The sequence below is a fragment of the Nothoprocta perdicaria genome, unplaced genomic scaffold, assembly GCF_003342845.1.
Source record: "Nothoprocta perdicaria isolate Ctin4 unplaced genomic scaffold, notPer1 scaffold_5, whole genome shotgun sequence".
Lineage (NCBI taxonomy): Eukaryota > Metazoa > Chordata > Aves > Tinamiformes > Tinamidae > Nothoprocta > Nothoprocta perdicaria.
The window spans coordinates 7,218,456-7,233,099 of NW_020455754.1; the positions used below are offsets into that span (position 1 = coordinate 7,218,456).

Sequence of the window (14,644 nt, forward strand, 5' to 3'; positions counted from 1 at the left end):
GTTCACGTCAGGAGGTGGGTACCAGGAGCAATTCTGGCATAGACATTGTAGGAAGAACTGGGAGAGAGCTAAGCAGAGCGAGACACAAACATGAAAAGGTTTTAAAAAGCATAGACAACATGGGGGGCTGAACAATCCGCCAACAGACCCTGAATATCAATAAAACAGACCTCAGCTGAGGAACTTGCAGCCCTCCTCTTGAAGAGCGCAGATGTAGAAAGCATTGGACACTAAGTAAATCAGGTTTATTTCTGTCTTGTAAGACAGAGTACAGGTTAATTAGCAATATGATGTCTGAACCATCTGCAAAAGATTAGTTAACTAATGAGCCAAAGCAGAGTGTAGTTTTATGTGAGTACGGGGTGCTAATGAAGCAAATGTACTGTCATTTCTTTGAACACAGTATCAGTCACATGATTTTTTTGGCCCTGTGCTAAGCATTTTCTCCTATTTTTCCTGGGAGGCTTCTTTCCATATAATTGTCTCTCTCTTCTGCTCATAGGGAGTGGCCAGATCATGCATTGGTTTATCATGAAAACATTTTGATGAAAGACTTAAGAGGTTTTAGGTCCTGAAAGGAGATAGGTTTTTAACACCTATCCTGTGTCTGATCACAGGACTTAGAAGAACTGACTTCCATTCATGGGATTTCCAGGAAACTTTGCTGTCAGGCTTCTGCCCTGGAGAACTTGGCTTCCTAGATCTCCATCACAAAGATCTCCCTATTGCCTCATACCCAGACTCACATAGAATTTCTTGGATTTTCTTTCCTGTTTTGCATAACTTGGCTTTCTGTCTTCTTGATCGTAAGTGTGTCTAGCAATGGTGGAGAGCTCCTGCCAGGTAAATGAAAGGGTTTTGCAGCTCCATAACCATATCAGGATCACACTTTGGACTGGCTAGTATTAAAAAGTGGCATTTCTGTCCTTTCAGCATGGCCCTCCTCTATCAGTCATGCCTAAATGCAAGTAAATGTTAACATGTGTAAGCCAAAAGGTATTCAATGCTAGATTCACTTAGGAAGAAACAAGCTTTTTTAGCAGCCCAGCAGAACTTCTGTATTTTAACATTTTTTTTTTCCATATTCTGACATTTCATTGCCCTCTAGAACCAACCCTATGATTAACTTGGAATTAACATCTGCCTTGGATCCTTCCCTGAACAGCTATACTAATGCAGAAAAACTGGTCTATTTATAGAAGTGACAGGTCCCAGGAAAATCCAAAACGAAGCCCTACTTCTAAAACACACCTAATCTCCTAAGGTAGGTCTGGCTTATATGTTCATCCCAACCCTGGTCAGAGCTTTTTCTCTGTGAATGAAAGTGAATTAAAATGAAGTCTGAAGAAGAGACAGGCTGACTGTGCTGTACTGATGCCCCATGAATGTCACCTTGCTCAGGGCAGGCTCTCACGCGTGTGACCCCAAAGGGAAAACAGACACTACATGATGACTGTAGGGGACTACTAGGTTAAAACAATTAAAACATCAGGAACAAAACAAACATAATGGGACAAAAATTGACAGCAACTGTTCCAAAAAACACCATCAAATGGAAAAATCAAGCATTCCTTCTTTGCCATTAGGCCCGTAAGAAATTTGTTCCACATGCATTTGAAATGAAAAAGAGGAAGGAAATGTTAGGAATATTTGGAATCATGCCTAGCAGAGGGATGTTTGGAGCAGCAGAGTTGATTGGTGCACTTTTCCTTTTTTGATGGTTTATTTTTCTTAAAAGTTTGATAAATGACTCCTATATATGCCAGAAATTACAAGACAGGGAGGATGTTTTGGTTTGTTTGTTTTTGTAATATCAAAATTAGGATACAAGATTGATGCTAATTTAAAAAAAAAAAAAGAAAGAAAATCAGTCTTGCAKCCTAATTTCCATATTTGCAAGATAGAAAACAAATGTTGGAGAGAGTGTGACGGAAAACATGTTAAGGCTCCGGGAATATATTCACCTTCATTTGGAAGGCCTCCAGGCATTTCAGAGTCTGAACTGCACAGGATGGAGAAATTACTTTCAGGACCACGTGCATTGCATGCATGAGTTTCTCTAAGGCTGTCTCCAGGAACTGCTAATACTGGAAGCGCTGCATGCAACTTGTGCTGATTTAATAAATAACTGAAATCCCTGGGTCTGATCCACTACGCGGTGATGCTGCTTGGATTCTCTGGGCTGGTTTTAGTGCAGGAGTGGTGTGACCAACCAACTGCATGAGCAAATGCTCTGGTGGTTGCTAGTAACCCAGAGACCATGGATTAAATGCACTGGGTTATGTCAGCAAGCAAGTATAAGGTCAAATCTACTATTTTGGCCAAAGTATTTTGATCAAAGTATGTTTCTTAAATAATTAAATYGGTTACGGAAGCCCTCAGACAATGAGACAATCTACTTAAAACTGTGGTCCCTGAGCACTCACTAATCCCTGAGCAYACCCTTACAACTTGCATTCCTCATTCCTGTAACGTGAGGAATGTGCACAGCCACTGCCAAAGGGAAGAGCATCTCCYGTGTAACTCTCATCACCCTGTGAGTGTGTGGATTGCGATAATGCTGCCCTGAGCAAGCGAGTTTGCAAGACACTCTGCAGGAGGGCAAGTTCATGGATAGGAAGAGAATAGSAGTGTTCTGTGTCCAAACTCTGCTATTAACTCAGATCTGGGTCTGCAGTTTTGAAGAATTTGCACTTTTAAAGGAAGGTCTCTGAAGTAATTTCACACAATACCTGGGCTTGCAACAGCTGCAGGTCCAGGCTCAGAAATGTAGGATTTGTGCCTCTTTGGCCTTGCCATAAATTTTGTGCTTGCCAGGACCTAGCTCTCTGAATTGCCTCAGTGAAGGAAAATACACGTCTTTTACAGGAGTTTCAAAGCAAGCTTCCTACCCCTCTCAAACAGCATTTCCTTGTGGGAAAGGCCAAAATGCTTCTCCCACAAGCGCTCCCTCTGCAAGCATGGCTCCAAGCCAGCATAATACCATACTGGGCAAAGCTGTGCATTCACATGGYACAGGGTGAGCGCCCCTTCCAGATAATGCTCTGTGAAACCAATGGTTATACCACAACAGCCCCCCTTCCATCACCTAACACAGCAGACACATTCATAGCAGGTAGATCAGCCAGGATCCAATTTCCAATGCAGGGCTTGAAGAATCAGACGTTCCCATTGCTGCTCAATTGGAGCAGGGTACTTTAATTCACTGCAAATCACACTGAGTATTCCCATCCCTTCCCCTCCACCTCACCTCCTTGCCCCACACTTTTCCAATTAACATGGCAATGGAGATTGAACTGTGTGGATATACACTGATTAGCTGGGTGATGTGGCAAAGGAAAGCAAAGCCAAGCTGCTTACCTCAGTGCAGACCCCTTTGGCGTTGCAATGCCATAGCCTTTGGAGTCCAAGTTACCTCCCACCTTCATGGTGTCACAAGGCTTGCGCTGCTCGATGTACTCGTTCATCGTGGACTCCAAGAGGTAGGCATACTTCCCTTTCGACTTTCTCACCCGAATCATCCCCTCTTCTGTAGTCCTCACAAAAACAGAGGGTTCGGCTGACTTCATGTATGTCCACATCTTCTCAAACACTGCTATTTTGGATCGCTGCATGGGACAGCAGAAACCCAACAGAAGCATTAATAGGGGCTGGAGTACCAGCCAAATTTCCAGGTGGACTGAGTGCATACCCAAGGAAGTCAAACAGATAACGGGATGTTAACGAACCTCACACCGTTTCCTGCACCAGGGCCCAGACCAACCTTGTCACCTCCTGTCACAGCAGGCTTGGATATTTGTGTATGGGAAGTGATTTTGATGATCATAGGGCAAATGAAATTTGGAAGTGCTCAGATTATTCTGGGGAAGCTCATGGATAAACCACCCTTCTKTTTACAACTGCAGAGTATCCCATGTATTGGAGACACTGCCAGGCTTCTCAGTGGCACAGGGACAGCTGCACTTTTGCTGCTCTACTGAGAAGCCCAGCAAGTCCTAACATGTGAAGGGCAAGAGAAAGAAAAAGTCCTGGAGAGAGGATGAGAGAGGACAGGCCTGGAAGCCTGTGCCTACTGCTTGAGGAGAGGGAAAGGGCAGGCTCAAAGAGTAACTTTCCATCCTCCCTTGCTTCCACTCACACACAAACAGGAKCTGCCACAAACTGGTTCTGCATCTATGTGATAAATTTATATTGACAGCAGACCTGCAAACAGGAGTGGTGGTTTCACTGCCCTGCCATTGTGCAGCCACTGGGCCCCTTCCCTGTGTCAGGAACCACCTTGATATATTCTAGGCAGGCAAACAAGGGGCTATTCAAAATGTGTGCATTAATGTTTCCCTTTTACCCTAAAAAATTCTTTAGTGGAGCCAGCTTCCAGGGTCCCGTAGGCGATTTCTGTCTGCTTGGCCAAGTCCTCTGCACTTTCGATGGGAGAAACCATCCTCTCCACCGTCAGGAAGGCAGCCAGGTTAGCTGTGTAGGAGGATATGATGATCAAGGTGAAGAACCACCAGACGCCACCAACTATGCGGCCAGAGAGAGACCTGGACACAGAGGGGACAGTTAGGCTGAGTTAGGCTCATCATTTACCCAAAGTCATGTTCACACCTGCTTGGAAGCCTATGGTCTTTTTCGTTCCTTGACCTTTTTTTCCAAGGTGTCAGTGTAATTAAGAGGTGGAAAAAGATCCCACCAGCTGCAAGAAAAATATTCTTGCAAAAGTGAATGAAATTGCTTTGATTTTAAATTCCTTTCAGAGTAAGCAATAATAACATTAATCAAATGTGGTCACAACTGCCAGGAAGATTTAGATTCCGTGGCAGGATCATGCCTATCTGAACAACAGCTCTGGCAAGCTCTTTGCAATGGCTTGCATCCACAGCAAGAAAGTACCAGCATGGAGCCAAACCAGTCATACAGACCAGACGGGATCATCTGCTTAGTTCCTCCATCACCTGAAGGTTTAAAAATCAAAACTCACCACCTTCCTGAAGCTCAGAAAGCTACTGAAGCTGAGAGAGAAGCTATAGGTTTAATGAATAATTTGCCTGCTCACATTCTCTGTATTCAGCAGAAGGTTAGACAAGATGTTCAAAATAGTGCTCACAATCTTGATATCCAGCACTCACTGCAATCAAATAGACAATTATCCATAACCACTGGAGAGACAGAGACAAATAAGTCAAGCAGACATTAATTTATATTTAAATCATTTCAAATCATTTTAAGAGCTAAAGATAATTTTTAGAATGATATCAGAATTCATGAACTCTGCCCAAGGTATTTGTACTCTTTCTCTCTAGAAGCAAAATACTGTCCCAGGAAGAAAGTAACTTATAACGCTATTATAATAAAGTCAAACAGTCTGACTAGGCAGCACCTGTTGATGAGAAACATTGTTCATTGCTCCAAGGGAGACCRTGTCCTGAGATTGTCTTTTTGCTGGCCTGGGTCACTCCCCAGAAACATGGTGATGGAGATAACTCATTCCAATAAAGGAGCCCAGACCAGCCCGTGTCAGTGTTCATGTGTTTTTTTCAGTAAGTCTACAGGACCTATCTCCAAGGCAGTGCTATAGAGAGTTGACCTTTTCTTAACCACCCACACTTTAAAAGAAAATAAAGTATGATAGCAAGAAGAGTTTCTTGGGTCCGCAGCCCATTGAGACTCCAGATTGTAGGTTATATGCTGGTGACCCTTGCCTACAGTGCCTCACATGGATCTGCACCATTCCTGGCAATTACAGCAACAGATTGAGTGCACAGATGGTCCCTTGTCCTGGACTAGTGTCTTGCTAAGCCTCCCCAGCTCTGATGGCCAGAGAAGGGAACCTGAAGTTGGCCGTGGGAGTGGGGAACACCATGGGAGAGGCAGGTCGGTGAGGAGTGCTCCTCTCTGCTATCCTTGACTCTCCAAGCCAGAGGTGTTTGGTTTAGTTTTGCTGCTGAGATGCTCCTTTGAACTTAACTGGTACCTCAGGAATGATTCATCCTGTCCATCTTGGGTTGAGAGGAACTCCCTCTGGAGACTCCATCTCTATTGCATGGCGAAGGAGCCTTGATGTCTAGGTTGGACTAGACAGCTATTTTTTAAGGTGCTAAAGTTAGTTAAGTTGAATGTCACCTCCACGCTTCCCAGCTGCGGAGAGTTCTCAGCCCGCAGGGCTGTCAGCACAAATGTATTTAYCTTTCGTTTCATATTTGGAAAGGGATCATGGAAGGAAGGCAGCTATGGAGTCAGCTCACACGTCTTGAGATTGACAGGGAAGAGGAAAAAATACCTTTTTCTAATTAGCCTGGATGATTTGTACTTAGAGAAGGAAGCACTTCGAAAAGCACAGAACCATTAAACAAAAGTAACTGGATAATGTCAAATACAACAATTTCTGTTGATGAAGGCCACTTTGAGCTGGCAAAACCCATTTGCATGGGAAATAATCCCATTCATCTCCAGCTGCAAATTATATAGCTCTTCTTTCCTGATGAAGCTGGGATATTTCTGCGACTTGTTTCAATTTCATCAGCTGCAGCCAGCCGGATTCCTGCCTTTAGACTGTAGACACCCCTGCTGTATTCATTACTGGCTTATCCCACGGGGGCTGCCTGCTGTCAGCTGCAGATGGCTTATGCTTCCCGGCTCCACACCTGGCATTAACAGGATGAAAAAGCAGSTATGGGTATTCAGACTTGGAAGCAATAAGGGGAAGGAGGGAGATGAGGTATTAACTTCTTTCCTATTGCAGCCAACTAGGGTGGGTGTGGGTCTGTAACATGCACCCATCTCCCCTAGGCTCTTTCTGCTGCAGAGGCTGGTCCTTCTCATTACACAGGATGCCACAAGCAGGTAAGAGCTCACCTCATGGACAACAAAGGCAAAGGGAGGAAATAAAATCTTGCTTTGGCCGTCAGCACGGCTAGGATTTTGCGTGTCTGGTAATGGACAGTGTTTGCTCTCCTTGCTAGACGTAGAGCTAAGAGCGCTGAAWCCCAACTGCTGCAAACGCACAGTGGTGAAACCCTCATCTAGCTGACCGGCTCCTAGAGACCAGTGATAGATACATCATAAAAAATATAAACACGGTCATGACCCCACAAGCAAAGGCAGTCCCAAGCAATACTTGTATGGATCAATAGCAGTGGACATAGGTTAAACAAGACAAGTTGGATACCCAGCTTRGCTACTCAGCTTTTGAGCCCATACCTGTTCCAGTTTACCAGAAATAAGTGCCTGGAAAGACAATATCCATTACAATCTTGTTCTGCTACTTCCTTAGAGCAAGAGAGAGCGCAATGCTATCACCATGGGAAACATTTGCAAAAATGCCTTTGTAAATTAGGAGATAATGTACCATTTCTAGAAGTGGCTTCAGTACTTGGGAACTAAAAGTCTGCTGGAAAGCCAGTGGGACTTAAGAGTTATGTTTATGCTTTAGTTGGAGCAGTCATGGAGGAGTAAATATACCTCCCACTTGTATATCACTTTGAGRTTTAGAAAAACTCACCTGAATAGCTAGATACCAGAGGATGACCTTCCATTTGAGTAAGGAATGATCTGTAARCTTGAGCCCTAGCAAAGTTCATTTCCCTTCACTAATGGGCAGTATGGGGTTTAAATCCTCTTGCACTGAAAATACACATGTCCCCGTACTCGTCCAAGCATAACATGAAGGCAATCAGCTCTCTACCGTGCGGAAACAAGAGGTAGTGACTCAGTCCTCTGCAGAACTAAGGCACAACGGAGCACAGCAGTTAGTGCTTTGACATTTAGATTTGTCTATTTGACCTCTGGATCTATTCACATTTATTATCATATTAGTATTTGTGAACAGAGGATTTAAAAAAAAAACAATAAAAAAGCAATAACAAGCAAGGATAATAGTATGATAAGAGGCTTTAATGAATGGCTGATTTGGGGAGGTGGAAAATGATGAAACAGCTACAGAGACTACAGAGGGTATTTTTTTAACCTATGTTACTGCTCCTATATCCACATTCTTCTTTCCTGTGCAAAACTATTGAAGATCTCTTAGTTTCTTCTTCCAGCTCTGCCTGGCTGGCTAAAGTTACCCATGTCCTCTCCCTTTCTTCAGGTCCTATCTGCCCTTCAAAGAATGATTGCAAGAATGGGGTGCTCCTTTCCCATCTTATCCTTGCAAGATTTATAAGTATTATATAATATGTCCTCACTATTCATGGTGCACAATCTACTTAAAATTAGAGCTGTTTGGGAACCAGAATTTCAGCAGTATGGAAAAATCTGAAATTGTAAATTAAACATTAATATTCTCAATTGGAATAAAAAGACAGTGGTCTCAAACATCCTTAAAAAATAGCATTCTGAAAATGTTCTATTTAGGACCACTGTATTTTTGCATTTTTCTATTACTTAATGCTTCACTTCCAAAAGGCTAAAAGGTATAATTTTGACACAATAAACAATTTAGTTTCTGCTTTCTTTTTAAATATGATTTTCTGTCATCTTTTATAATATATTCAACCCTTACTTACAACAMATGTCATTTAAAAGATAATTCTGAAATGTCTCATGAAAAAAAACTGCATATGACCAAGCTTAAATTAATCATTCTCATTGTCTCACTTCRACAATGATGTTTTTCTATTTCTCCTTGCAAAAGCAACTGCATTGTGCCAGCTGAAAACAAAAAGGAATCTAAGATCCCTTTGTTCACACGAAGTGAGTTCTTTTTTAAAATGTTCCAGCTGTAGCATTGATGGATTCTTCACAGGAAAAAGAAAAGCATGCAGCAAATCTCTTATTTCTTAAAACAAAATGCAATACTYGATCAGACAATCTGCTCTTTGATCTTACCCCCTGCGGAAAGTAAGGGAAACCAACAGGAGTTTGCCTCTGTTTTGCCAGCATATTAGAGGCAGCATCATTTCTCTAGCAAGCTACATTTTTGCAAAAAGATTAACAAGATCACTAGAAAACGTACAGGGTAAACCCCTCTGGAAAACTGTTTGAGGAGCATCTGAGTTCTCTCCCACTCCCTGCAACCCCCCTCTCCCTGAATTCATTTCTTATGGAGAATTACACTTAAACTGACAGCGTTTTAATTAGAAACGCAAATCTGGGATTCTAAAGCCAGAGTTGCTTTGGGAGGATTTCCCAGATTTGCTGCTAAATTCAATTCTAATAAAGGSTCACTTAGCCAACTGACATATTTGTCACTGAATGAATTTATGCAAAACTGTTGAAAGAAAAGCTCTTGCAATGCTTGTTCTACTGATTGTGGGTCAAATCCACTTTCGGTCTGCTGCCCACACAACCCCTCTGATCTCCAACACTATTCTGCTAATTTGATAATGACTACAGATAATTTGATGGGTCTATCAAAGCGTAGACTTCACAGAGGATTAGCTGCAAACATTTTGCTGCAGTTTTGATCTTAAAGAAATTTGCAACATTAAACTCAGTCAAGGCCAACGAGTTTGTTTTTCCTGTGCATCACAGACCAGCTGGAACGAACGGTCTCATCATTTTATCTCTGACCCTGACATCAACCTTGMTTTGCTTGAAAAATCTGTGAAGAGTTGTAGCCAAGGGGACAAAATAGTTTTGGGGATGTGAATTTGGGAGCTGGACCTGGAGGATCCGCTGCACGCTTTCTGTGAAGCTGGTAACCTCTTACGCTCAGCTGTGCCCCGGGGAGTTTTCAATGAGCTACCCACTGTTTTTGATGAAATCAGAGTGATTATAATGCATGTTTCTCTGTGCGTGTTGTATTATTAATTTTCTTGCCCTTGTTAGTTTGCATTTACTCATCACTGAACCGTACCTCCTGGTACAGGAGTCTGGAGTCTTGACTGCAAAGCTAGGCTTAAAAACAGTGTCAAGAGAGCTCTTAGAAACACATAAGTGGGCACGTTTTCTCTTGACATTCTCATTTACTGCTCCCAGTGGTACAAATCAGCTATTCCTTCCTCAGCTTTCCTCGTTACTTTTCTGCAGAGGTAACAGTTGAATATTTTAGTTCCCCATAGGTAACATTAACCAGCAAGATAGGGTAAGAAAGCTGAGGGTGTGCAGCTATGGGAAGTCCTCTGCTGTCTCTCTCCTGCTTCTCTAATTTCTGCTTCTATGAAGAGAAAATAAGAAGAAAAAAAAAAAAAGAGAAACTAAGGATAAAATTTTGGGAAAGTCCCTTTACCTTTACTTTGGGATATGGCTGACGCACCAGGCTGACACATGGGAAGAAGGCAATGTTGCCTGCAGTGCCCCAGGAGAAGCCATTTTACAAGGGAACTCAGGATCTCTTGCTCTGTAGAAACTATGATCAAATATRTTGTCTACAAATATGCAGAATCTCCCAGATTCACCTGGAGGATGTATAACTACAGCCCTTTAATTATAAATCACACTTTATTCACTGTTTCTTTCTGCCTAAGCTAATGACCTCAGACAGCAACATATGGTCTCTCTCCTACCATTTCATCTCTTCTCTTGCAGAATACATTGGCAATTTTTTTCTTCAATTTCCTTTCAGTGGGTAAAACCTCTTTCTAAAATGAGTTTTCCTGCTTAGTCAGGAATGTATCACACCACTTGTTGTTCTCCAGTCACTGCAGCTAGGTCTGCTGCAGGGCTAAGCATAAGCATGACTACATGGAGCAGCTACACGCTGTTTTCAAGACACTTAGTTCTTTGACAGGCAAGAAGTGCCTAAGCAGAGAACTAGCAGCCAAGAACTTACCTTCTGTTCCATAGGACACCCTGCCACTCTACAGGATCAGGACAACTCCCTTCATCTCTCTCTAATCCAGTTCCCCCACTGAGGGTGAAGAGGATCAACCACATTTATGGACTTCACCTGGGCAGGTGGCCTGAGGCATSAGTCTCCAGGTGGAATGAATCTCTCAGTTGATTCTTCGCCTAGTCCAAAGACCCTCTAGCAGGAGGTAATTTACTTCACACTAGGGATGTGCCTTCCTGTGGTCCTCACTGGCCACATAACACAACCCACCAACACGCAACCAGCATAACCCACCAGGTCAACTAACAGTGTAGTGCTGGACCTGCTATATGCCAAGCCAGCACTACACTCACAGGGGTGACTACTTCCCAAAGACTTCCTTTTCCTAATAAACATAAAAACAGGGATACAAAGCAGAAGTGCAGACCCAGCTGTGATCCCCAAGTCAAGGGAACCACCATCCCTAAGCAATCAGAATCAGCTGCTTAAATTTGATATTTATCCCTAAATTTGCTATATAATACATCCACCTCTTCCAGAGGGCTGTTCAAAGAGAATAGCAAGGAAAGAACTAGGGCAGAGAGATTAGGGGAAACTCATAGAAAAAAATATGAGTTTGGTTGAAAGGCAAAATAAATAGATCCGAGGAAGTATACTGTGAGCCTCTTAAGTAAAGGCACCGTATGTGTCTCCATGATGCAAACCATGTATGTTGTGTATTTAAGAGATGAACATTTAGACAGAGTTTTGCTGGAAAACATGCAGTCACTTTGGGCTGCTTGACAGTGCTGGTGAAAGGCAAAGTCACTCCCGTGCTGAAGTTTTGCTAGCTTTTGCCACAAGGAAAAAGCGACTCTTACCATGCCTTTGAGCAAAATTTTTACTGTAAAGAAGTCTCTTCACACATTTTTCTCACCTTGGTGACATTTGTTAGCTTTGCTGAGAAAAATTCACAAGGTGACAAGTATAAAATTTTGTCAGAAGCCCTCACTGGAGAGCCCCAGGAGATTCATTACTCGGGAGCTTCCTCAACCTCAGGCGGCCCCAAATTTAACAGGACTCATCCCTCCCTTTAGACAATGGCCTGTTGTGCTAATTTCCTTTGCTGTGTTGCTAGATCTTGTACTCTCCCTCTGTTTCATTTGTGCAGAGTGCAGAAGCTGTTCTCTCTAAAGATTCAATGTATTCTGGATTATATACCAGTTCTTTATTTTCACAAGATCTTTCTTTAGCCATTGACATGTGCTCACAGTTTAAAGCTCCTTTCCTGAGGCTTCTGGTCAATGTTATAATAATCTACTTCAGACCCTCTCCAGGCTACCTTTCCTTAGCAGTTCTTGCTCTGAAGACTGGGGAGAAAAAAGACTTTTCCGTAAGGAGAGTATTATCTGCAACAGAAGGCTTCATTCTGAAGAATATTCCTGTATATGTATCTTTCCTTTTCTCTCTGTTTCTGATTTAAAATGTGATCCCTGACAAAGACTGTACATGAATATTTCTCTCTATTTTCACCTTTGAGCCTTTCCTTTTTTCACAAGTGTATATCACAACCCTCACAGAAATTGTGAGGAATGGGTCTCGGCTGCGCTTTCCTAGCCCTGTCTTTTAGGTGAGCTGTATGTGCACAGGAATGCCTGTCCTCTATCACTGGAGCTCCAGATCCATGAAGGAGAAGTGTGCTCAATGTTTCTGCTGGCATTATTTCATCTTCTAAGATCCATTTTGGAATGGATCCATTTGGATCCATTTGTTAAGATCCCTTTGGGAATTTGTTAAGTTTTCAGGAACACTACTGAGATGAAAAGAACCCCCTCACACCTTTCTGTTGTCTATACAGCCTGAGATATTGCTTCTTATTGAAAATTTCAAGAAATAAGAGAGAGAGAGCAGCAAATCCCTACTGTGGGAGAGCATCCCTCACATTTGACTTCTGCACCCGGGCCCTCATGGCCTCTACTTCACATCTTGCCTGTATTCACAGCGTGCAGACACCTATTTTTACTGCTTTTGCCACTCACAGTATGAGGACTCCCTCCCCTGTTCCTCTCTACTCCTCCATTCACACATTTGCCTCCTATTACATCTCAACAGGCTTTGTTGGGAAAATTCATTAGTGTATATAACGTGCTTTGAAGTTGTCCAAAGAACAGGGAATGTAGCACTTTTGCACTTCTACAAGCTCTTTTATCTGAACATCAAAGCACTATGTCATCTTTACCATGACTGAATTATTGCTGCTTGGCTTTCGGATCTAAGGGTAAGCAGCAACTCTTATAAGAGGGCGTTAATCAGAACTACTGGATGATTTTATTAAATAGACTGAATATCTCRAAGTACGTGACTGTTTGCAGAAATGGAGACATACCTGAGCCGCACGTCCTTCCTTACCATCTGATGGTGCTAGGTGGCACTAGCTGTGACTTAGCTACCCTGCTCCAGGCACAGCGGAAAGATGGAGACACCACCACGGAAGACTGCAGAAGCTTCTCMATGATCTGTCTCTTCCAACCCCAAACTCTGTCCAAGCACATAAAGACTTTTCTGCTGATTTCTAAGCATTATCCTAACTTCCCCAGGAACTGCTGGGTATGACATGCTGGTCCCGTAGTCGTCTATCTTTCCAAACAGATCCCAAGAGACGTTTACCTCCCCATCCCTCCAAAGAGCTCAGCTCAAGATCTTGCTCATCCCGTAGACATCCATCTTTCCAAACAGATCCCAAGAGATGTTTACGTCCCCATCCCTCCAAAGAGCTCAGCTCAAGATCTTGCTCTGCCTCAGTGCATTTATTGACCCCCGGAGCAGCTAGAGCAATAGAGGCTTCTTCCGATCAGGAGAGCTGTAAATAAACAAATGACCAACAAGCCTCCTCTGTTCTGGACCAAAACAAACTCAAAATGCCTTGCTGAGGCACTTCTGGGCTGCAGCTTCTGGACAAAACAGAGCAAATGGCAGAAGGGAGGGAGGGAGGAAGGAAGGAGGTGGGAGAAGGCAGGCAGGGGGTCTCCATGTAACCTGGATTGCTCTACTCAGCCTAGAGACCTCGGGACTAGGAATGAGGCCTGGTAAGAAGAAACTTCAATGACAGAAATTTAAGCAGCTGCTTTCAAACAGGGATGGTTTTGTATTTATTTATATTTATTTATATTTAATTTGTCTAAATAGTTTGGGAGCCCAGGATGTATGTGAGCTACAGTAAACTCCTGTTTTCCTCCTTCCCCTGAGAACATTTGTTCTAGCTTCAGAGCAGTGAGTATTAAAATAAAAAGGCCTTCAAAGCCCATTCTCTGACACTTTAAGCAGATATTGAATGCAGATATTGAATTCATATCTTAAATTAAATTTAAATAAAGTCAGTCTTTCTCTGGAAGTAGTATTGTTTTTTTTTTCCAATTCCTCATTCCTCAGTTACCAAGACAAGCAGTTGTGATGAAATCTGGGACAAAAGCAKGACAGCTATAGTAAATCCCAAATTTCCATGGGAAAAAAAAAAGAAAAAAAAAATGCTTTGAGTCTCTCAGTTGAAAGCCATGAGGTTCTGGCCACCTCTGGTGAATTAAAGCAGCAAAGAGCCACTGTGGATGCCCTGTGTGCCAGGAATGATCTGAATATGATCTGAATTGAGGAGCTCAGTGCTCGTTCGACTGTGTATCCAGACAGTGTGCAGATGATATCTTAGTGCTGATAAAAGTGACGTGCAGCGTATGGAGCAGTTATTTAAACAGGGATTTCCTGCGAAAACACACTCAAGGCTTCCCATCTTTGATAGAGTATTTTTGTGGAGCGCTGACATGAAAGCAGTGTGTGCCAGGCAGCCTTGCAAAGGACACCGCTTGAGGGACACGGAGCTCGTCCAGCTCCACACAACCCCTACACCAAGACAAAGCGCCTGGAAATCTAACCAGCTCTTAGGAAGCCTCAGAGGGTCTC

General features: G+C 42.9%; 1 protein-coding gene across 2 annotated transcripts in view; it reads right to left on the reverse strand.

The window, feature by feature from the left end:
- GRIA1 (glutamate ionotropic receptor AMPA type subunit 1) overlaps positions 1 to 14,644 on the reverse strand; it is a 115,056-nt gene that overhangs the window by 12,915 nt on the left and 87,497 nt on the right. For both annotated transcript variants that reach the window (XM_026047652.1, XM_026047654.1), the window contains exons 12-13: positions 4,346 to 4,544; positions 3,361 to 3,608 (exon numbers count right to left, since the gene is read on the reverse strand). In XM_026047652.1, the coding sequence (XP_025903437.1) occupies positions 3,361 to 3,608; positions 4,346 to 4,544 (447 nt within the window). The remainder of the gene's footprint in view (positions 1 to 3,360; positions 3,609 to 4,345; positions 4,545 to 14,644) is intronic.